Genomic DNA, 23,976 nt, shown 5'->3' with positions numbered 1-23,976 from the left:
ATCCATATCAGGACAGTCCTTCAATTCCAAAACTGGAGTATCATCCTTAACGCCACTTAAAAGGGGGAAGAAAGCTGGACTAAGTCCCGAGTAGAGTGGACCTGCATTAATAAATGTATGTCCTATCATTCGTCCCACAACTCTGAACAGATCACCATCTAAGAGTGCTCTAGATGTTGAAGGAACCTTGTGATCATCTTCGCCATTGAAGAACAGCGTTTTGACAGAGTTATCTGAAAAATGTATAACAGGTATAATGCACTCAGATGAACATACTTAATCATCTCTTCCTATAATATGCACATAACTATTAAATCTACTAAAAAAAAGTTTAAATGTATTATCCAGTATGTCTGTATTTCTAATAGTGACTAAAAGTGGAGGTGAAGGAAAGTCTGCACAACATTTCAAAATGTTTACAATTATTACTCACCAATGTCAAGTTCAAATCCATGGTGGAGCTTTTCCATTATCAATGTGAAAAAGTGCCGTTTAACTCCGTCCCCTAATGCAGCATCACCTGTTTAATTGAGGATTATTAAATTGTATGTAATCTCTAAGTACTAATGCAAACAAGCAGAGCTACTTTGCACTAATAAATACATACCTTTAAGTTTTACCGTTAATGGACTTGTCCAATCAACATTTGGACGTTTATAAAAAGCTAACATTTCTCGTTCACGATCCTTTTCACAGCTGTGCAGATCTAGTGTAACAACTAAGTCTGGTTTGTCATCTGCATTCTTTAAGATCTGTCTTCGATACATCCGGGCAGCTGATTCAAGATCCGGTTCAATCTTCCACTCTATGAAAACACAGATTACTGATAACAATTCTTGATATAAAAAATATGATTAACTGATAATTAACATCCCTGATTGATGTCCTGTTGTTTTGTAGTATGAGAAAAATTATTTGTATGCTAAAAAAGGTAATACAGAGAAAGGTGTGCTCAGTGGTATGGTCAATATGATAGGGACACCTTCAGTGGCAGGCTCTGCAGATGTGCTGGCACTGGCTGAGAAAACAGTATTGAGTGATGTTGAGGCCCTTTCCTCCCTTTCAGCATAATCCTCTGACATGGTTGCTGCCATTTCTTCCTGTCTTGTATTGCCAGTTCTATCTGATATCACTTCGCCTGACTCATGAAACCTGATATAACCATAATGACAGTACAGCAGCTAGATTAGTGAAAGATATAAAATTCAACATCACTCTCTTTGCAGCTGTATTAAACCCTCCCACAGTACCATCAAATGTTTTGTACCTGACTTAAGTTACAAAACATATAAATTAATGAATTATTGCAGACAGGCATCACCGCAATTTATGAAAAAAAAAAAAGGTCAAGCAAAAAAATGTTAAATCTGTATGAAGAGATTTAGAGTCCCACACAGATATCCCACCTCTCACAGAAGTTGCGGAAGTCTCCCTCAAATTAACAGTGGCTCCCTGGTGCAAATAATATACAAATGCTGAGAATTTTGGCGAGTAAGTGAGAGAGAGACAAAGAGGTGGGATATCTGCCCACATTAATCTAAAATAATTTTACATAAAAAAATAAATCTATGTATCTACATTGTTGAGTGATAAACACCACCACCACACACCATTTTTTTAAGTTACCTACTTTTCACAAACATCAACATGGTCTTGTATTTCTGACAGGCTATACTTCTCGTTGCAGTACAAGCATTCTGTCAGTGGTCCAGAGGATGTAGGCTGGTCACTCTCAAGAGTCTGAATCATTGTAAGAACATAAAAAGTCACATTAGCAGATAGCTAGTAGGGTTAGCTTATACAAAGAAATATTAATTTAGGAATTTCCTAAATCACTTTATTTAAAACTAGTGTATTACTTAGTTTTAGTGGTTTAAACTCTCTAAACAACCACAGTATTATTACTAACCAGAGATTTTAACCTTTTCCTACCTACCTGCAGATCTATATCTTTCTGGAGTGGCCGGATATATATGAGAGCCTGCCCAACCATGACAGACTCACTTAAGAGGTACTCAGGGGAATACCCATCATCTGGACAGGGTATTGTCTCTAATTTTTTGGAACGTGTTGATCCTCTGGATCGCAACAGCTGGAAACCGCCACAGTCCTTCAACATAGGGAAATGCTGAAAGAGATGGTCTGAAAACTCCTGAGGAGTGCAGTATTTGTCTAAAACAAAGATAAAATAAAAATGTTTAATTCAGGTGGATAATACATTAATGTAAGCATGATTTAAGCAAACCCTTAGAAAGAGAAAAAAAAAAAAAAATAACTGACCTGGAATGGTGATCCTCTTCTCTCCTATTCCTGCCCTCTCTAATTTGTTTTTCACTGATGGACTTGGAACCTCACATTCCTTTCTCTTGGACAGGCAAAAAAAACGATGGGTGTAGGAAACACTTTTAGATTTCTTTGCTGAAGAAGGTCCAGCAGTGCTGGGACGTCTCGGCACACGGCCCCGTGGATTTGAATATGGTGCAAACAATCTTAAAACCTCTGCTGCAAGAAAATGATCATAGAATATGAACACTAGTTTGTAAATTCAATTACACAGTCAGTGTCTGGTCTGCAAACTGTATGGTAAACTCTGACCTGCGAATTTGTATGTCGCGTGTGCGACGCCGCATCCAATATAGACAGCATTGCTTTTGTTAACACACTCAAGCTCGTAGAAACGAGCCTGCCAGCTCGCGCCAGTTCTAGACGTGGTGAAAGTTCCCTGATTGTGACGGATGGCCGAATTTACATGACACAATATAAATGAGCATTATAGTCTGCGATTGATACAGTGCCAAAACGAAGAGAAGAGGATAAAAAGGGATAAAGACAGAGGTAAAGTGATGTAGTGAACGAACGAACAGTTTATCTAATTGCATAGGAGTAAGATACTATAATTTCATGGCAGTTATTTATTTTTACCTTAAACTTAATGATAGCAGTTGTTCGGAGTTCCCCAGAGGCCCAAGACTGTGTGATTTTGTCAGGTTTAGGATGCATTTTTTATTATCACTTTTTTTATTAATGTTTTACCCTACAGTTGTGCAGTTTTGGGGGGGATACAGTACAGGCCAAAAGTTTGGAAACATTACTATTTTTAATGTTTTTGAAATAAGTTTCTTCTGCTCATCAAGCCTGTATTTATTTGATCAAAAATACAGAAAAAAAATATAATATTGTGATATATTATTACAATTTAAAATATTTGGTTTTCAATGTATTATACTTTAAATTAACATTTATTTCTGTGATTAAAGCTGAATTTTCAGCATCATTACAGTCTTCAGTGTCACATGTGACATCCAGTCAATCACATGATCCTTTAGAAATCATTCTAATATTCTGATTTATTATGAGTGTTGGAAACAGTTTTGCTGCCTAATATGTTTGATGAATAAAAGGTTAAAAATAACTGCCTTTATTAAAAAAAATATATATTTTCTAATAATATAACTCTTCTTTACTATCACTTTTTATCAATTTAACACATCCTTGCTGAATAAAAGTATTGATTTATATATAAAAAAAAACTGACCCCAAATTACTTTTTACAAATTACAAATTATTTTTTACTGTTTATTCATCAAAGTATCCTAAAAAAGTATCACAGGTTATGAAAGAATATTAAGCAGCAGAACTGTTTCCAACTTTGATAATGAATCATCATATTAGAATGATTTCTAAAGGATCATGTGATAGACTGGAGTAATGATCCTGAAAATTCAGCTTTGCATCACAGAAATAAATGACAATTTAAAGTATAATAAATTGACAACCAATTTTAAATTGTAATAATATATCACAATATTGCATTTTTTCCTGTATTTTTGATCAAATAAATGCAGGCTTGATGAGCAGAAGAAACTTCTTTCAAAAACATTAAAAATAGTAATGTTTCCAAACTTTTGGCCTGTACTGTACATGGCATTTTTAACATTTATTTGCCAAAATTAGTAATGATATTTATTTTCAGGTTTATTAAAAATAGCAAAGTTCACATTAAATCTGTATTGTAAAACGCGCTATAAAAGATAATGGGGACTTGACTTGAATGCTCTTGGTATTTGTGTTTAGGCTGTTGTGTGTGTGTGTGTGTGTGTGTGTGTGTGTGTGTGTGTGTGTGTGTGTGTGTGTGTGTATATATATATATATATATATATATATGCTAAATAATCATGAACACAATGACGGGGTGATTGCAAGGGGCACCAGGTAAAATCTTGCCTAGGGCAGCAAATTGGTCAGGGCCGGCCCTGAGTCAGTGGTTTATCAGCTTGTCAAAAAACGGGACACGGGAGGTCACGCACGGTACAAATAAATTAGGCCCAAAATACGGGACGTCCCGCCTAATTCGGGACAGTTGGCAACCTTAAGTGTGACCGTGGCTAAAGCCGTCATTCCATTGTTTTGTCAAAAACGAGCATTTCTCATACAGACGATTTTAAACGAATGTGATCGTCGTCAGTAATAACAACCCACCTCGCCAGAGCCGAGTGAAAGTTGGCAACCCTAGGTCAAACTGTTGCCTTGGTCTTTATCTGCCAACTTACCCCGTGTCCCACCACTTCGATCCGGAGGCGTCGTGCTCAGACCAGACGATGGGTTTTCTGAAGGGCCAACATTTGCAGTTTGCCGCTCCAGTGCTTGGGCAGCTTCTCGGAGAAGCTGGGGAACAGACTTCGCCATGTTCCTTACCGCCAATTATCAAAATACCCACGACAACGCAAAGTAAGCCCCGCCTTGACGCAATGAGTGACGTAGGGTGGGCGTGGTCAGCTCGGAATGCATTTTCAAAGCCGCTTTGAATTTTGCTACACATATCCCACGGCGTCATGATGAAAATGCAATCGTACGTGTCCTAACTGTTAGTCTAAATGCATTTAGGACAAATAACATTTAAATGATCATTTTGCTACTGTTTGTGCTTGGACACGTTTCACATATCAAATCAATTTGGTTATACATTTTCATTTTCATTTTGCTACTTATAAAGCATTAAAATAGTATGCACTTTACAATTTAATACTACTGTTGAAAATGGCAAATGTAAATAATATAATTTAATTTTCAATTTCATTCTGCACCAAATTTTGCATGCATGGAGTTGATGGAAAATGTAAATTTAAATACAGAATTACATTTCCATTTTGAATATTGCATTGCCATTTTGAATATTGCATTGTCATTTTGCATATTGCATTGCCATTTTGCATATTGCATTGCAAATTGAATTTTGCTACACATATGCTTCCATACATTGGAGATGGAGAAACGTATTGTTTTTCCAGATTGTTTTTCGCTGATAATCAGCCGTTTTAATTAGTGTCCGTTTGTGTTTGCAAAAATAAGTAGCCTACATTCATTTTTATGTATGTTGCTTATAATTATTAAAATTGAAATCATGGCAACAGGTAGGCCTAACTCAAACAGCAATATTTCACAAAATTTCTCACTGGCTCTCAATGTGCAAAGTAAATTGGAATGAAAGAAAAAGACATGTTGATATGTGGAGTGGTTTTGTGCAAGTAGCCTAAGTGTTTTATTTCAGTTCTTTTAGTCCAAATGCTGTCGTTTTTAGCACGCATTGCTTCGAAATACTATAAACAACATTAATTCCGTAAATCTTGTTAAAAAAAAAGTAAAGTATATATAAAATAGATATACATCTTTTGTATTAAACACTGAATATTCAACGCAATCTCACATCAATTCGTAGGCCTATAGCCTATTTTACGAGGTGGCTAGTTTCTTCTTTATCTATTTCAGGTTTTGGAGTCAAATCTGCATTATAGAGGTAGGCTATGTATCCCTACGCCAGGACTAGAGCTGGTGTTCAGTTGCGATCATTGATTAGTGAAATGTCTATAGGCCCTAACTTAAGCTTCTGTTTCCTGGAAAGAAAAAAAGCGTTTAGCACAAATGACACAGGCTAATGCTAATTGCATAAGACGATGAATTAAGTATCAGGAATAAGGAAAACAACAACTGATAATTATAAAAAGGGGAATTATAAGAATAAGATGATACATGCACTAAATTCGTGTAAATAAAATAAACGTGGTAGATAATAGGTCTAAATTAAAAAATTAATAAAATGTTTTATTTATTTATTTTAGTTTATACTAATTATTAGTTAATATATAACTTCAAATTATTTTTATTTAATCCAAAACACCGAAATATTTTGGAGGTAACCAACCGATGACATAGCAATTAGTGAATCTATCATTCTGCTTCCTTCGGATGACCTTTTGAAATGAATGCTTAGACGAAATAATGCTGTTTTTCTTCAAGATTTGTACATGTGTCTTCATTCACAGTTGTGGCTAACTACAGATTACTGCTATTAATATTGCAGATTTAAAAGTTATACATTTAAAATGTTTAATTTCATGCACTTACATTTACATTTATATTGTGTCTGTGGACATCCTTAATTCTATTGCTATTAATTGGATTTTTTTTTATTGATGCATTTATGTAGCCTATGTATTATTTATGCCTATTTATTCATTTATTTCCAAGAGTTACGAGTGATGGATGCTGCAATGAGTCCCCTTTAGCTTCTTTTTCTTTCTTTTTTTTAAAGAAAAAGACAATTCTCTAAAATTCATGGAATTCTTCTTGGCTATATTCAAACATTTGAAGCCTATGATATCTCAATTTTGGATCAGCGAGAGGTTTTTAAACAAGAAGCCTATATTAAGGCCTAATATTTTGTCCATATTAATGTCGTTTGTCTTATCCAGCGTTTGTTGGCAGGTTATGACAATTTTAACTATATTGAATTACCCAATTGATGTTTTCCCCCCACCACATTGTATCGTAAATGAATCGATAGAGGACGAATCATAAATTAATGAACACTAGATGGCAGTGCTGCCGCCAGAAATGTCTACAAAGAGAAGTTAGTACTTTAGGCCAGTGGTTCCCAAACCTGTCCTGAAGGCCCCCCAACACTGCACATTTTCTTTGTCTCCCTAATCAAACACATCTGATTCAACTCATCAGCTCAATTAATCCATGTGATAATGAGCTGATGAGTTGAATCAGGTGTGTTTGAGTAGGGAGACAAAGAAAACGTGCAGTGTTGGGGGGCCTTCAGGACAGGTTTGGGAACCACTGCTTTAGGCTACTTCTCATTCTGATGTATTTTAGTGCTCTAAAACTAAAATATATTTCGAATAGATTTTTTTCTATTTCTTTGTTTAGTCTATTGAAATGTCGAAGAGACTCAGGCCTATATGTAAATCGGCGTTTACTTCTCTTACAAGTGTGTTTGCAAGTGTGTTAATTACAAACTGTCTAATAAGTTAAGTTAGTTAAAGCGCAGAAGCACAAACTCACCGACGCTCGTGACGGATCCGCTGAGAAGCTCGCGACGCGACGCGAGAGAGAGAGAGAGAGAGAGAGAGAGAGAGAGAGAGAGAGAGAGAGAGAGAGAGAGAGAGAGAGAGAGAGAGAGAGAGAGAGAGAGAGAGAGAGAGAGATTATTAACAAGCATCTTCTCAAATAATGAGGTAATCCACATCTGGTGAAAAAACATTCCTGTTTCCTGTAGTGCAAAGACAACGCTCTCGACTTCTTTCAAAACTAAAACTATTTACCTTTGAGGAGCAGATGGTAGAAACGACCGTCAACTAAATTATTACTGTTGTTGCAGTTGTAAGACTAACTAATGTTCCGTGTTCAGCCTGATGGGGAACGAATATGATCGGCTCAGAGACAACATTATAAAACTCATTATCATGGAGAGGACACCATGTGACTTAGCACAGCCAATCCATTCCTTGGCTAAGTCGTAAACTTTTATTACATAGCTGTAAATTTGTCACCAACCAGCCAAGAATGTTGCGCCTTCTTTCTATCACGGACAACCACTTTTCTTGGGAGTCATATGAATGCAATTTAAATCTCATACTGTTGTCTTCAGACTTGCTTTCTTTAATTAATGTAGCTATACAAATTAATTTATATTGACATTTAAAAAATGTGGTTCCACTATTGTGCTGACTTAGAGGTGTTGATCGCTTTCTCACAGCAGAGACTAATGTGCTTTTGACTGTGAAAATCAAAAGCACTTTTACAGTTTGATCCAAAATCCAAAATCCTGTGTCAGTAGCACTGTCTGTTAACACTAACTGGACACTTATTTATCAATTTGTATTTAGAAAATCTGAATTATATATTTTAGAAAAGGGAATGGGGCAATAGTCTGGAAACAAATATTTTTCAATAATCTCTTTTCTTTTTTTTTTTTTACTCAAATCGAATTCCATACTTTCCCATACGTGCAATATGATTTGTGATATTGGAGTGAATTATCATTTTTACATTATTATTCTCATTTTCATCGAAAAACATTTAAATGATTACGGTGTGACTTTTCTTAAAACTGTAGAACCGGGAATTACAGAGGTCTTATTCTATTAGTTTCATTAGGCTATTCAATTAGTTTCATTAGTTTCATAGAAAGAATCGAACCAAAAGAATGATTCATTCACGAATGATTGGTAGCCTATCGCTAGTTCAGTCGACATAAATTCGGGACACATATAGTAACTGCTGAAATATTCACATATTCAGCCCTACAGTTAAATAAACAAATGAACACATCCATTTGGACATTGCCCAAACCTAATAGGCCACAGCCACTTACAAATACAGCCTTCATGAAGACTCAAAACAATGTCAGTTCCAGTGTATGGATTTACACCTTTCCTTTTATGTGGCTGCACTGTAATGGGAGCTAGACAGCCTCCTTCCACACCTTCATCTGTTAATTACAGGGAAACATTTAATAATTGCAAAATATTGCATTTTTTTCAACCACATGAGCCATAAAATTAGGCACAGTTTATAATGAAGACTGGACTTTAATTGTCAAAATGTCTTTCCATGAACTTTGTAGAAATGGAGCGTCAGTCTCTGGATGTTCCTCTCTCTGTAGAGGAGACCCGAGCAGAACCGGCCAGAACTCAGCGACAGCCCAGAAACCTGACTGATCTAGAGAAGATCTGTGTGGAGGAGTGGGCCAAAATCCCTCCTGCAGTGTGTGCAAACCTGGTGAAAAACTACAGGAAACGTTTGACCTCTGTAATTGCAAACAAAGTCTACTGTACCAAATATTAACATTGATTTTCTCAGGTGTTCAAATACTTATTTGCAGCTGTATCATACAAACAAATAGTTAAAAAAAACATCAATTGTGATTTCTGGATTTTTTTTTTTTTTTTAGATTGTGTCTCTCACAGTGGACATGCTCCTACGATGACAATTTCAGACCCCTCCATGATTTCCAAGTGGGAGAACTTGCAAAATAGCAGGGTGTTCAAATACTTATTTTCCTCACTGTATATATATATATATATGTGTGTGTGTGTGTGTGTGTGTGTATGTATGTATATATTAATACCCATTTCTGCAATCCCTATTCCAACTGCTTTGAATGCAGGGATGTCCGGACTCTAAATTTGTCGACAGTTTCACATTGCACAAAGTAAGAGTATGGTTTTATGGGGCTTACAACTTATTTTCATACTCTTCATATACGCTCCTTTTCTCCTCAAGAGAAACTGGGGAGGCTGCTGAAGGTCCTTCTGGGGATTGGGTTCCTTTCCCCAGGTTCTGGGATTGCTGCTGTGGGTTGCATGATGTGCTGAGGGTCCTAATAGGGATACTGCCTGTCCAATTGTGGACTTCGGTGGTCCAATAAGGGATGCTGAAGGTCCAGTTGGAGCTGCTGGGGAATGAAGCAGGGCCACTGTTAACCTGGGATCTGGCGTGACCATTAAGGGTCCAGTTGGAGTTGCTGGGGGATGAAGCAGGGCCACCGTTACCCTGGGATCTGGCGTGAACATTGGGGGTCCAGTTGGAATTGCTGGGGGATGAAGCAGGGCCACTGTTACCCTGGGATCTGGCGTGACCATTGGGGGTCCAGTTGGAGCTGCTGGGGAATGAAGCAGGGCCACTGTTACCCTGGGATCAGGTGTGACCATTTGGGGTCCAGTTGGAGCTGCTGGGGGATGAAGCAGGGCCACTGTTACCCTGGGATCTGGCGTAACCATTGGGGGTCCAGTTGGAGCTGCTGGGGGATGAAGCAGGGCCACTGTTACCCTGGGATCTGGTGTGACCATTGGGGGCCCAGTTGGAGCTGCTGGGGGATGAAGCAGGGCCACCGCTACCCTGGGATCTGGTGTGACCATTGGGGGTCCAGTTGGAGCTGCTGGGGGATAAAGCAGGGCCACTGTTACCCTGGGATCTGGCGTGATCATTGGGGGTCCAGTTGGAGCTGCTGGGGGATGAAGCAGGGCCACTGTTACCCTGGGATCTGGCGTGACCTTTGGGGGTCCAGTTGGAGCTGCTGGGGAATGAAGCAGGGCCACTGTTACCCTGGGATCTGGCGTGATCATTGGGGGTCCAGTTGGAGCTGCTGGGGGATGAAGCAGGGCCACTGTTACCCTGGGATCTGGCGTGATCATTGGGGGTCCAGTTGGAATTGCTGGGGGATGAATCAGGGCCACCGTTACCCTGGGATCTGGCGTGACCATTGGGGGTCCAGTTGGAGTTGCTGGGGGATGAAGCAGGGCCACTGTTACCCTGGGATCTGGCGTGATCATTGGGGGTCCAGTTGGAATTGCTGGGGGATGAATCAGGGCCACCGTTACCCTGGGATCTGGTGTGATCATTGGGGGTCCAGTTGGAATTGCTGGGGGATGAATCAGGGCCACTGTTACCCTGGGATCTGGCGTGATCATTGGGGGTCCAGTTGGAATTGCTGGGGGATGAATCAGGGCCACCGTTACCCTGGGATCTGGTGTGACCATTGGGGGTCCAGTTGGAGTTGCTGGGGGATGAAGCAGGGCCACTGTTACCCTGGGATCTGGCGTGATCATTGGGGGTCCAGTTGGAATTGCTGGGGGATGAATCAGGGCCACCGTTACCCTGGGATCTGGCGTGATCATTGGGGGTCCAGTTGGAATTGCTGGGGGATGAATCAGGGCCACCGTTACCCTGGGATCTGGTGTGACCATTGGGGGTCCAGTTGGAGTTGCTGGGGTATGAAGCAGGGCCACTGTTACCCTGGGATCTGGCGTTACCATTGGGGGTCCAGTTGGAGCTGCTGGGGGATGAAGCAGGGCCACTGTTACCCTGGGATCTGGCGTGACCATTGGGGGTCCAGTTGGAGCTGCTGGGGAAAGAAGCAGGGCCACTGTTAGGGCCGTTACATAGTCAACGCGAGCAACGCGCTCCCTTTAATAGTCTAAACAGTGGACGCAAGCAGACGCAAGCATCACGGGCGATGCATGAAATGCAATACACCGCTCACGCAACAGGGGGTAGTAGAGTCGGGTGATATTAGTAGAGTCGGGTCACGTGATATTCAGATCAAAATGGCAACTGTAAGGGAGTGCATGATTTTTGCTGATTTTACATTGGCGGCAACAAAGGCAGCGCAGAGATAGGCGGTGGTATGTTCGCCCTTTAAACCGAAGAAGAGATCAGGATTGGGAGTTTGTGTCTCTGGTGCTTCCCATGCGAAGCCTGGACGAGGAGAGACATTTCCAGTACTTTAGGATGTCGGCGTCAAAATTTGATCAATTGCTTTCACAAGTCGTCTGCTTTCTCCCGGACACTCACCAAAATCACTGCAACCCAATTGGAGCTGAGAACCTTGGTTGCAACCTCTCTCCAGGCATTTTCCAACGCTATTTTATTGGAGTGTAATTGTGATGAACTGTCATATAAATGCGGATGTATATGTATAAGCTTGCATAATTTTTCCTCTTCGCCCGCCATTGTATTCAAACCTTCTTCTGTAAACATACTGTAATATACTTGAATTAATGTAGAAAACTTGCAATGTCGCCCCCACCGACAACGCATAGTATTGTGTGAATCGGCGCGTCGCGTATCAAAAACTAGGACGACACATTTGGCTACGCATCGACCATTATTGGCGGCCGAAGCGTAGCGATGCGTAGACTATGTAACGGCCCTTACCCTGAGATCTGGCGTGACCATTGGGGGTCCAGTTGGAGTTGCTGGGGGATGAAGGAGGGCCACTGTTACCCTGGGATCAGGCGTGACCATTGGGGGTCCAGTTAGAGGTTCAACTTGGGCTGATGAGGGTTCATCGACTTGTCCTGCAGCACCTTGTGGGGCCCAGCCTACATTGTAGAAGTACAGAATTATTAAGAAAACACTGATCAACCTTATCAAAATTTTACAACATTTTATAGACCAAACATCTAATTGATTAATCAAGAAAAAAATCGACAAAAGAAATAATCGTTAGTTGCAGCCGTAGTAGCAAAAAGAGATGTGTATAGACCTAACAAGTGCTGATTGTTCTACCAAACTACTACTACCAAAGAGTATTGATTTAACAGGTGAATGTTCCCAAGGCATGTGATGGATGTTTGAGGCAGTCTGGTGGTTCACCAATTTGCCAGTTTTTCTACTGGATAGTATAATTAAAATTATAGCATGGCTGATCAACTTATCTCCCAATTCAATGTCATAGTTCATAAAATATTAGCTACCGTAAAGTTACTCTGCTAGGAACAGTGTTACCAACTAAAAAGGTAAGTGTACAGCCCTGGGGTCTCATTTATAAAATTTGCATAGGATCCTTACTAAAAGTGTATGTGCGCGTACGCCAAAAAATATTCAGACTTATAAAACCGTTCGTAAGCCAGAACCTGTGCAGAATTCACTTTATAAATCCCAGTCAGCGGAAGATTGTGCGCACATGCGTCTCCTCCCCGAAATAACCATATATGGAGCTTACAACACCTAGTTTTACTATGCATATCCTCATCTGCATATCATTTGCATATGCATATTCATCCACGTGATAACATGTTTAACAGTACAAGACATTAGGAAAATATGAAATACGGATGTGCTGTCACATTACATTACTAAAAATCATTTAGTAGCCTATCCTTGCCTTGTTTTTGAATAAATAAATCAAATAGTGTAAAATACATTTCAGAGAAAGTTTTTCTCAATCTTTTCCACTGGCCAAATAGTATTTTTAATTGATTTGTATTTTTAATGGAAACAGATAGACCTTGTTGTGCATTATTTGCACGAAACTATTTTCTCAGACAATCTGCTATTATCATGATAAGCAATTCTCTCTGTAGTTAAAACATTAAAACATTAAAAGTGTTCAAAAGCATTGCATCCACAACAAATATTTCTATTTATTGAATATAAAAAAATGTTGTAACTTCTCAGTAATGATTTCATGTAGTTTAAGTGTTGGCATATTTAATATAAATGTTTATATCAGTAGTAAAACATAGTTTAAATTATTATTTTATTTATTTAAACTGTAATTGTGAACATGCACTTTATTTATGATTAGGACTCATAATGAAGTTTCACTCCATCTGCCGTTAGATAGGCTATGCGTCAGTTTCACTAAACGGCCAACGCGCTCACTGGCGCGGACATTTAAGATGGGGTGGATATTTGCTTCAAGTGATAGGCTTGGTGAGTGAAATTATATGTATTATCTTTCTGTATATGTATAATTTTCTTTAGATTTTCTGTCTAAAATTGACCAAAAAGACATTTAACTCCAGCTCACCATCAGTGTTGCCAAACTGCTCCATCTCCAAAACGTTCGTACGCATGGGTTATAGTTTGCGTGCAGGTGCGCAAATTTTCCTGTCAAGTTTGTTTTTAGAAATAGCCTATGCTGCGTTGGGAGTGGCGTACGCAACGGTTATAAATGAGGCCCCAGATCTGCATCATCTATGTACATGGAGCACTAGTTTTGGGGCCAAAGCTCTGTTTTAGGGTGTTACCTTCACTTCATTTCAAATGCGTGAGTAAAAAAAGGCAGAAAAAGGCACGTTTGTAAATAAAAAAATAAAATAAATTCGTGCTAAATAAAATTAGTGGTTTAAAAAAACACCTTAGGATCGACATTTTTTTTATGTGAGGATCGATACTTTAGAATAGATACAGACAGTATATGAATAGATACAACATCAGAATCGATATTTCAAGATCGACCCCCCTCCCCTACCGCGCATACATCATCATCATCATCATCATCAACAACAACAAGCAGCAGGGTTTATCTAAAGTTACTTCTCATCGACTAGAACAACTTTTTTTATATAAACATAATATAACATAATAATACAGTCACTGCAGATTAATTAATTAGCCAATTAAGATCAATTTCCATTAACGTCATTGACCACAGTAGCCTAACGTTAACAGCACCATAGATTAAAAAGCTCCACAGTCCAAACACACACACACACACACACACACACACACACACACACACACACACACACACACACACACACACACACACACACACACAAATATAACGTTAGGATTTCTTAAATGACAGCACCATAATAAAAAATCTGTCTTTGACCGACCTGAACGACGCTTATCGCTTCTCTCTGGTCCGTGGGGAGTTGTTGGCATTAAGGAAATTATCGCCCCCTGCTGGTGGCGATACATTCATTCACTCAACATTCATTCATGCGTGTCATTTTCACGCCTAGAGGCTTTATGGAGAGGCAAAGCGTGACACATAGAGCGTATCCTCTAGTGCAGCCATTCCCAAACTGTGGTCCGCGGACCACTAGTGGTCCGTGAGGGTACTGCAGGTGGTCCGTGGAAAGGCAAAATAAAATATAAAATAATATTTTTTTTACCTTCATTTTACCAGGAAATTCCCATAAAAAAAGAAAAGTAAAAAGAATATGTAGGCCTATATTGATATAACATTTTAATTAAATAGTCAAGTTATTGTGTGATTACTAATAGCCTAGTGGTGATCGGCCGTGACATTCAAGTTCAGTGCCGTTAGAACCACAACATTGGTTCGGTGGATAGCAACAGGTTCTCTGAGGAGAAAAGGGCAGAGGCAAATTAATATGTTCTCATTATCACATCACACGCATAGCCTTTAATGGTGCGTTCACACCGGATGAAATTTCGCTTCAAACTTTTGTTTTTACGCGCGTCAATTTCGCTCTTGACGCGCGAATTGATACAATGTGTACAAAAAGGGATTATGTCAAATTCGCGCCTGCCGCGTCTAGTGATACGCTTGACCAATAACTATGTGCTGAATGGTCATGTAAAGACTTGTGTGGTGCGATCTGCAGTTCTGCCTAGCCAGCGCCAAGACGACAATGTAAAGAGTGACACTACGGTGCAATTTTAATGATATGAATATTTTCTAGAAATAAAAATTCCAGATACAGCATACTCATTTTTCATTGATTCTTGCACCCAAGAACACAACAAAATGACTTTTAATAATAAAAATAATAATTTAAGCTCCTTATTATGTAGCCGAATCTGTGCTGGTTTGTATTAACCGCCTCCAGTTTTCCGTTTGTTTTGCCTCCAGCTAGCGCCGTGACGTAGGCGCAAAAGGGGTCTATAACTGTGAACGCACAGTAATAGGCATCTAGTTTATGAAACGAAATGTTTATAAATGGAATGAATAAGGCCTGTTATTATTTTAATTTCCAGTTAGTTTCTTGATCTCGCGTTTCTGAAATGTTTTGCAGATGTGCTGTTAAGTGGACAAACTCAAGCCTGTACTTTTTGAGGACTTGTAAAACTCTGAAGATTAATAATCCCCTAAAATCGCCAAAGGTTTTGAAATGTTGACTATATTCCAGTGTTCTTATTACTGTATATATTTCAAGCCTGTTGTTCAAATGAACCTGATTATGCCCTGATTGCCCTCGATCGGGCGCTTGAGTAAATAAATAAATTAAATATGTGGCAGCCGTTGTGTGCAGTAAACTTTCTTTTAACAAGTCTGTTGTAGCTACTGATGTGATGACCAGTTATAGTTTTAGTGCTAGTAGCCTAAGCCTATTTAGAGGTGCAGATTAATTCAGGTAGGACTCTGTATTTTATTATGTGTATTATGAGGTGGTCCGCGAAAATTCTTAAATACAAATAGTGGTCCACACACACAAAAAGTTTGAAAACCCCTGCTCTAGTGGACCAGCGTGTGTATTACACGTTTTGGTGTGATGCCGGGTTGCTTACAGTTGTGCATTACATGTTCGAGGAAAACTTAAGTTGGTCAGTGTCGGTCACGGCGCTTTTTGATTGCTGTTTATGATTGCTGTTTATGATCCGGCAATTATTTATTTATAAATAAATGAAGAACCCTGTGTATTGTATTTTTTTGTAGACACAAAATATTAATAGGCATTATTAGGCTTACAACAAGTAATCTAATCTACATTTCCACCCATGGACTTCATATAAACACAGGTCATTCTCTCTTTTAAATGTTTAAATCAAAACAATAATCCACTTCTGCGGCACCGAAGCGCTGCTGTGTGACGTCATCGGAATGCTTTCTATTCGACACGTCACAGAGCTGCACTCTTCAAAGGCTAAACTCGTCCTACTTGAGTTGCTTTAATATATAGCCATTCAGTGTCGATTTACGATTTTTGCATAAGTCTACAGCTTTTGATCAGTGTGCAATTTTGAATCAGCTAAGTGTGCAGTTTTATATCCGTTTTAATCTGTCTGTTTCCAGATCTGTGTACAAGTACAGTTGAATTGCACTTTTGCATTGATTTTACTAGTAGGATTTTGGATCAACGTAGAGAATGTATAGTAATACATTCAGCAAGCTCAGGCCCCAGACACGTGTCAGTCCTGCTCAGATGAAGGTAAGAAAGCTATCATAGTATTGAACGTGTTTTTTCAACCATCATCAGTCACGGTAATTATTAACATTAAGCCTGCGTTCATATGTTGAGGATTTGTATTAAGGTGTTTTCTTATTCTTATGTATCGTCAACAGGAAAGGTCCACGATCTCCAGCCAACCGCAGTCTGTCAGGCTTCCTCCGATCCATGTCTCTGCCAGAGGTGAGCTAGTCCAGCAATCTGAAACTGGTTTCCTACATTTTAATTCAAAACATATCACTTGAATATGAAGTAAACATAAGTTCCTTCATGAGAAGCATATTAACATGTGATGTTTTATACAGATCAGCTACAAGCTCAGAGGATGGCGAATATATTTGGCATCAGGGCTGATCAACACAGGGCTGAGCTCATACGAAACATTCGCTATGAAGTAAGTGAATTTTGTATCTTCTGATTATATCAGTTCAAATGAATATGACATTTTGAAATATGAAATATATAGTGCTTGTATATTGTGTGGACTAAGTTTTTATTTTGTGTGTTCTCTCTTTCTTTATCAGGCTGCTTTAGCGAACTGGATAGAGGCAGATCATATGCGTCAGAAGGAAAGTGCCATATCTGAAAGAGAGCTGAAGGCAGAAAATAATCGGGACAACTTTAAGGCCAATCTTGAACCCGGTTTAAAAGTGCCGAATGCACCAGGGGCCAAAAAAGCGTAATTACTTTTACTTCATTGTTAAATGATTTGTAAATAATCCAGTTTCAGTTTATATAGATCTGATTGCCAGACACTGATTTTTTTCCTGTCATGTTTCAGGGCTCGGGATGCGAACAGGGCACAGCGAAAAACAGAAGAACGTGAAGCTCTTGAAAGGTCAGCACAATAGTACTGTCATGCCAATGTGCACAATTTATGTTTTTCTATTTTTGTATATGTTGCATATGCACAGTGAAGATACTGCTTATGATAACATTATTCATAGCCATCGCTGTTACTGTAATCCGTTTCAGAAAAGTCTGTGAACCTAACGAAGAAAGTGAAGAGCTGGTTTTGACAGAACCTGAAGAGTCCGAGGAAGAGTCAAAAGAAGATGTAACACTGGAATTTCTGGACATCATGGACCAACAGGAACAGAACGACATTCGCCATCAGTACAAAATGGAAAAGATGTAAGTTTCTTGTGCACAACCATGGGTTTGATTTCTTCACACTCTTATCTAATCTGTGGGAAGTCTGGGAACTGTAGACAGTAACAGTTTTTGACCCTCTTTTTATTTTTGTGCAGGAAAGAGAGGACAGACGGCTTTAAACATCAGAGAGACCGCTTGAGAGAAAACCCGTTGATGAACAGTAACCTCACAGAACAAAAGCAAGAGCAACTAAAATACACAGTGGAGATCTCCAAATCTGGCAAAATCTCTACAAGAGAGAAAGTAAGTGCACAACGTGTCCCATCTAAAGCCATCGCAGCATCACACACATCCAAATGTAATAAAAGACTACGGCTGATCTGTCACATGTGATCTCATCATTCTGCTTTTGTCTCACAGGTCAGACAGTGGTCTGAGATGATGGCGGAGATTTGCTCGGACAACTTTGGTAATGTCTGGAGCCCTGACTTTCCACTTGTAATGGCACCACATATAGAAGAACTGAGTTCAGACGTGTTGGAAGACATGACACCCGAGGCACTCCTCAAAAAACAAAAGCAGCTTTTGAAAAGCTATGATACATGGTAAGATATAAAAATACATGTCTTTATGACACAAAGCGATAAAGCTACTGTGATGATCATCAGTGGCTATTATAATTGTATGGTTTGAGTGACCTCTTGATAATCTCACACTTGCTTTCTCTCTTTCACAGTGACAGGCTACTGAGCCAAACTACGATTGAAGCACGGCGAGAGGAACGGAGGCGGAAAAGACGGGAGATAGCTCTTGCTCCTCCAGTGAAATTAGTAAGTTGCACACAGAGCCAGCACTACTTCCCCTGTACTTTTGTCTTGCCCATTAAATATTGTTATATGGATCAATAATGTGATGCTGACTTAAAAATCACGTCTCTATTGCAGACCGGAAAAAAGCAGACGCCACGTAGCTGGCTTCCAAAGATTATAAAAAAAGAGGAACCAGTGGAAATCAAGAAGCAGAAGAATGACGATATATACAGTGACCTTCAGAACTACTGATCTCCTCCACTGCCTCCAGGCTCCAAGAACAAAAAACAGGACTGGGGCTAAAGACAGATGAGGCGAGAGAAAAGGAGACAGAAGGATGAAGGGGGACAGAGGGAAGAAAGGAAAAAGGTAGAAAAAACAATTCTTGGTCCAGTGATTGTGGGAACTAGTCTCTCCCAGACATTGGCTGAGATCTGCAAATGGGATGGATCTGTGTCTGTTTCCAGATCTCTGTACAAGTACAGTTGAATTGCACATTAGAGCTTTCTGATCTGTGTACGTTTCAGATCATATTATTTTACTAGTGTGATTTTGGATCAACGTAGTATTTTAGATAAGAGAATGTATAGCAATACATTGCACAAGCTCAGGCCCCAGACATGTGTCAGTCCTGCTCAGACTGCAAAACCTTTGTGTGCTTCAGGCATACCTAGACTGAGACCACATCCACAACCACCGCCTCAAAGACGCCCAGAAGGCATTGCGATGATGAAGGTAAGAAAGCTATCATAGTATTGAATATGTTTTTTCAACCATCATCAGTCACGGTCATTATTCACATTAAGCCTGTGTTCATATGTTGAGGATTTGTATTAAGGTGTTTTCTTATTCTTATGTATCGTCAACAGGAAAGGTCCACGATCTCCAGCCGACCGCAGTCTGTCAGGCTTCCTCCGATCCATGTCTCTGCCAGAGGTGAGCTAGTCCAGCAATCTGAAACTGGTTTCCTACATTTTAATTCAAAACATATCACTTGAATATGAAGTAAACATAAGTTCCTTCATGAGAACCATATTAACTTGTGATGTTTTACACAGGACTGGGTCCACACCCTCCAGCTCAGAGGAAGACGACGACTAAGTTGAATACTGCAAGGCTGAGCTTATACAAAACATCAATTTTATATATTCTGATTGTTTCAGTTCAAATTAATATGAAATTTTGAAATATTGTCACCTTCCTAAAATAATTGCCTAAGTCATTTGATCAATTATTTTAGGAAGGTGACGATATGAAATATCTACTGCTTGTAAATTGTGTGGAGAAGGTTTTCTTTTGTGTGTTCTCTCTTTTTCTTTCTGTTTTTTATTTTATTTAGAGAATCGTAAAGAGGGCCATCATATACCTCAGAAGGAAAGTGCCATATCTGAAAGAGAGCTGAAGGCAGAAAATAATCGGGACAACTTTAAGGCCAATCTTGAACCCGGTTTAAAAGTGCCGAATGCACCAGAGGCCAAAAAAGCGTAATTACTTTTACTTCATTGTTAAATGATTTGTAAATAATCCAGTTTCAGTTTATATAGATCTGATTGCCAGACACTGATTTTTTTCCTGTCATGTTTCAGGGCTCGGGATGCGAACAGGGCACAGCGAAAAACAGAAGAACGTGAAGCTCTTGAAAGGTCAGCACAATAGTACTGTCATGCCAATGTGCACAATTTATGTTTTTCTATTTTTGTAGAAACCTGTTTGAACCTAAAGAAGAAAGTGAAGAGCTGGTTTTGACAGAACCTGAAGAGTCCGAGGAAGAGTCAAAAGAAGATGTAAGGCTGGAATTTCTGGACATCATGGACCAACAGGAACAGAACGACATTCGCCATCAGTACAAAATGGAAAAGATGTAAGTTTCTTGTGCACAACCATGGGTTTGATTTCTTCACACTCTTATCTAATCTGTGGGAAGTCTGGGAACTGTAGACAGTAACAGTGTTTGACCCTCTTTTTATTTTTGTGCAGGAAAGAGAGGACAGACGGCTTTAAACATCAGAGAGACCGCTTGAGAGAAAACCCGTTGATGAACAGTAACCTCACAGAACAAAAGCAAGAGCAACTAAAATACACAGTGGAGATCTCCAAATCTGGCAAAATCTCTACAAGAGAGAAAGTAAGTGCACAACGTGTCCCATCTAAAGCCATCGCAGCATCACACACATCCAAATGTAATAAAAGACTACGGCTGATCTGTCACATGTGATCTCATCATTCTGCTTTTGTCTCACAGGTCAGACAGTGGTCTGAGATGATGGCGGAGATTTGCTCGGACAACTTTGGTAATGTCTGGAGCCCTGACTTTCCACTTGTAATGGCGCCACATATAGAAGAACTGAGTTCAGACGTGTTGGAAGACATGACACCCGAGGCACTCCTCAAAAAACAAAAGAAGCTTTTGAAAAGCTATGATACATGGTAAGATATAAAAATACATGTCTTTATGACACAAAGCGATAAAGCTACTGTGATGATCATCAGTGGCTATTATAATTGTATGGTTTGAGTGACCTCTTGATAATCTCACACTTGCTTTCTCTCTTTCACAGTGACAGGCTACTGAGCCAAACTACGATTGAAGCACGGCGAGAGGAACGGAGGCGAAAAAAAAAAGGGAGATAGCTCTTGCTCCTCCAGTGAAAGTAGTAAGTTGCACACAGAACCAGCACTACTTCCCCTGTACTTTTGTCTTGCCCATTAAATATTGTTATATGGATCAATAATGTGATGCTGACTTAAAAATCACGTCTCTATTGCAGACCGGAAAAGAGCAGACGCCACGTAGCTGGCTTCCAAAGATTATAAAAAAAGAGGAACCAGTGGAAATCAAGAAGCAGAAGAATGACGATATATACAGTGACCTTCAGAACTACTGACCTCCTCCACTGCCTCCAGGCTCCAAGAACAAAAAACAGGACTAGAGCTGCACGATTCTGGCTAAAATGAGAATCACAATTTGTTTTGCTTGGAATAAAGATCACGATTCTCTCACGATTCTGAAAAGCTTTATTATTTTAAAGATCGACAAATCCTGAACATTAGGTTACCAAACAAGATAGAAACAAAATAAGACATACTACTCTTGCTTCAAGTCAAATTTAAATAAATGCAGTAAACAAAAAGAATGTAATATTTAAATACATAAAAAAAAATGACAATTAAACATTGACAACATTCAGAGGTAGTACGCCAGGCTAGACCTATTAAAGATTCTTAGCAAGAAACACTATCAACATTTTTGGGTATGGTGTTGCGTTGAATATTGGTTTTATAGACGTTTGTTTCGTCTGGCCGCTGGTACTTTGTGATTTAACTGTTATGTTTTTAACCATCTCATACTGTAGTTTAAGATAAGTGTTTAATTGAGATAAATTTATAATAACTTTGCTTTTCATTTATTAGGCCTACTTAAAGCTCAGTTGAAGTTTTTCGATAGCTACTACATTAAAAACTACTAGCCTAACTGATAAAGTGAACAGTCAGTAATAAAATAAGAACAAATACACAAATTACAAGCAGAGATGAATACTAAAAACAAAGTTTACAAAGTCTAACAGTATATTCAGGTACAGAAATAAATAATTAAGCCTAAATGTAAAATAACACTATTTGTCACTGTATAAATTAAATATAGTATAATCTTTGTTAAAGCTGTATTTTATTGTTTTATTTATATCAATGACACAGAAAACAGTATATAATATTAAGTGTGTGCTGTCACTTTAAGACCGACTGCACGGACCGAAAAAACCTGACAAATATCCGTTTCTTTCTCAGCTGTTCACATATGACATAAAAGAGAGAATACTTGTTGAGACGGTCATTTAGACCGGTATTTTGACAATTTTGTGTTTATGTGTCCATTCAAGGGCAAGGAAACGCGAAAGAGGAATCAATTCTGCATTCAAATTATGTCTGAAACACGCTTCTCTCTCTCTGCCCCTCGAGTGGGACACGTGGCTTACTGTACTAAGACAGTGATATTAAATGACCAAACTCAGTACACATCATATTAATATACCATACTATGTATAAAAAATCAGACGAGCCCAGAAATCGAACGCAACGCGTTTAATTACATGTAACCTGCGTCGCGGCGACAGTGCAACCCTATGGAAGCTTGTTTCCGCCACAAAATAAAAAAAATAAAAGATAATTGCGACTTTTTATCTCACAATTGCGAGTTTACATCTCGCAATTCTGACTTTATTTCTCAGAATTGCGAGATATAAAGTCAGAATTGCGTGAAATAAAGTCAGAATTCTGAGATATAAAGTCAGAATTGCGTGATATAAAGTCAGAATTCTGAGATATAAAGTCAGAATTGCGTGATATAAAGTCAGAATTCTGAGATATAAAGTCAGAATTGCGAGATATAAAGTCGCAATTGCGTCTTATAAAGTCAGAATTCTGACTTTTTTTCTCGCAATTGCGACTTTATATCACGCAATTCTGACTTTATATCTCAGAATTCTGACTTTTTTCTCGCAATTCTGACTTTATATCTCAGAATTCTGACTTTATATCATGCAATTCTGACTTTATATCTCCCAATTGCGTGATATAAAGTCAGAATTCTGAGATATAAAGTCAGAATTCTGAGATATAAAGTCAGAATTGCGAGAAAAAAGTCAGAATTCTGACTTTATAACACGCAATTGTGACTTTATTTCACGCAATTCTGACTTTATATCTCGCAATTCTGACTTTATATCACGCAATTGGGAGATATAAAGTCAGAATTGCATGATATAAAGTCGCAATTGCGTGTTATAAAGTCAGAATTGTGAGATATAAACTATTCTGAGGTAAAAAAAAAAAAGTCCGTCTTTTATAATAAAGTCAGAATTGCGAGATGTAAACTCGCAATTGTGAGATAAAAAGTCGCAATTATCTTGTTTTTTGTTTTGTTTTGTTTTTTGTGGCGGAAACAAGCTTCCATAACCCTCACTTTCAAACAGCGAAATATGCAAATGAGCGTGAAGTGCACCGCTTCAAGATTTGGACCAGTGACCAGAAGACCAGATTCGCTCAAGAGACTGCGTCAACAGCAAAGGGAGAAAGAATTTGTGACAAACACTCGTTGCGTTAGAAAATTTAGTATGATGTATTTAAGGAATTTAAATAATAAAGCAGTGAAATTTAAAACATCACATCACACAGGAGGGGAAAAAAAATTATATATATATATATATAATGACCAGGAGAACAGCAAGGATTTGCCGTGGAACAAATAAATGTTACCTTATTATAACCCTAATTTATATTTCCTATTTAGTTTATAATTATTATTGTTTCTCTTTTTTTTATTACCTATTTAGTTTCAAGCAAATTAATTTAATTGA

General features: G+C 38.7%; 2 protein-coding genes across 2 annotated transcripts in view; one reads left to right on the top strand and one right to left on the bottom strand.

Annotated features, from left to right (window-relative positions):
- LOC308685453 (uncharacterized protein) overlaps positions 1-4,747 on the bottom strand; it is a 6,500-nt gene extending 1,753 nt beyond the window's left edge. The window contains exons 1-8 of the mRNA XM_081357229.1: positions 4,551-4,747; positions 2,281-2,502; positions 1,937-2,172; positions 1,631-1,740; positions 983-1,152; positions 608-805; positions 434-520; positions 1-233 (exon numbers count right to left, since the gene is read on the bottom strand). The exon at positions 1-233 is cut by the window's left edge and continues 21 nt beyond it. Of these exons, the coding sequence (XP_081213355.1) occupies positions 1-233; positions 434-520; positions 608-805; positions 983-1,152; positions 1,631-1,740; positions 1,937-2,172; positions 2,281-2,502; positions 4,551-4,686 (1,392 nt within the window). The 5' untranslated portion in view covers positions 4,687-4,747. The remainder of the gene's footprint in view (positions 234-433; positions 521-607; positions 806-982; positions 1,153-1,630; positions 1,741-1,936; positions 2,173-2,280; positions 2,503-4,550) is intronic.
- Positions 4,748-18,757: 14,010 nt separating this feature from the next.
- On the top strand, positions 18,758-21,621 carry LOC308686204 (uncharacterized protein). Its single transcript, XM_081358667.1, has 9 exons — positions 18,758-18,991; positions 19,287-19,357; positions 19,492-19,558; positions 19,681-20,106; positions 20,209-20,483; positions 20,600-20,747; positions 20,865-21,049; positions 21,181-21,276; positions 21,391-21,621. The coding sequence occupies exons 5-8, from the start codon at positions 20,305-20,307 to the stop codon at positions 21,251-21,253; spliced, it is 585 nt and encodes a 194-aa protein (XP_081214793.1). The 5' UTR covers positions 18,758-18,991; positions 19,287-19,357; positions 19,492-19,558; positions 19,681-20,106; positions 20,209-20,304; the 3' UTR covers positions 21,254-21,276; positions 21,391-21,621.
- Positions 21,622-23,976: the final 2,355 nt, after the last annotated feature.

Source organism: Scardinius erythrophthalmus (assembly GCF_964197995.2).
Source record: "Scardinius erythrophthalmus genome assembly, chromosome: 25".
In the NCBI taxonomy this organism is placed as follows: domain Eukaryota; kingdom Metazoa; phylum Chordata; class Actinopteri; order Cypriniformes; family Leuciscidae; genus Scardinius; species Scardinius erythrophthalmus.
This window is presented reverse-complemented; position numbering and strand designations above follow the sequence as displayed.

Bases quoted from the DNA above. Each gene is read 5' to 3' on its own strand.
- LOC308686204 (XM_081358667.1), top strand. From the start codon at position 20,305: ATGTTTTTCTATTTTTGTAGAAACCTGTTTGAACCTAAAGAAGAAAGT. The intron at 20,484-20,599 runs GTAAGTTTCTTG...ATTTTTGTGCAG, and splicing joins CAGTACAAAATGGAAAAGAT to GAAAGAGAGGACAGACGGCT. The intron at 20,748-20,864 runs GTAAGTGCACAA...TTTGTCTCACAG, and splicing joins AAATCTCTACAAGAGAGAAA to GTCAGACAGTGGTCTGAGAT.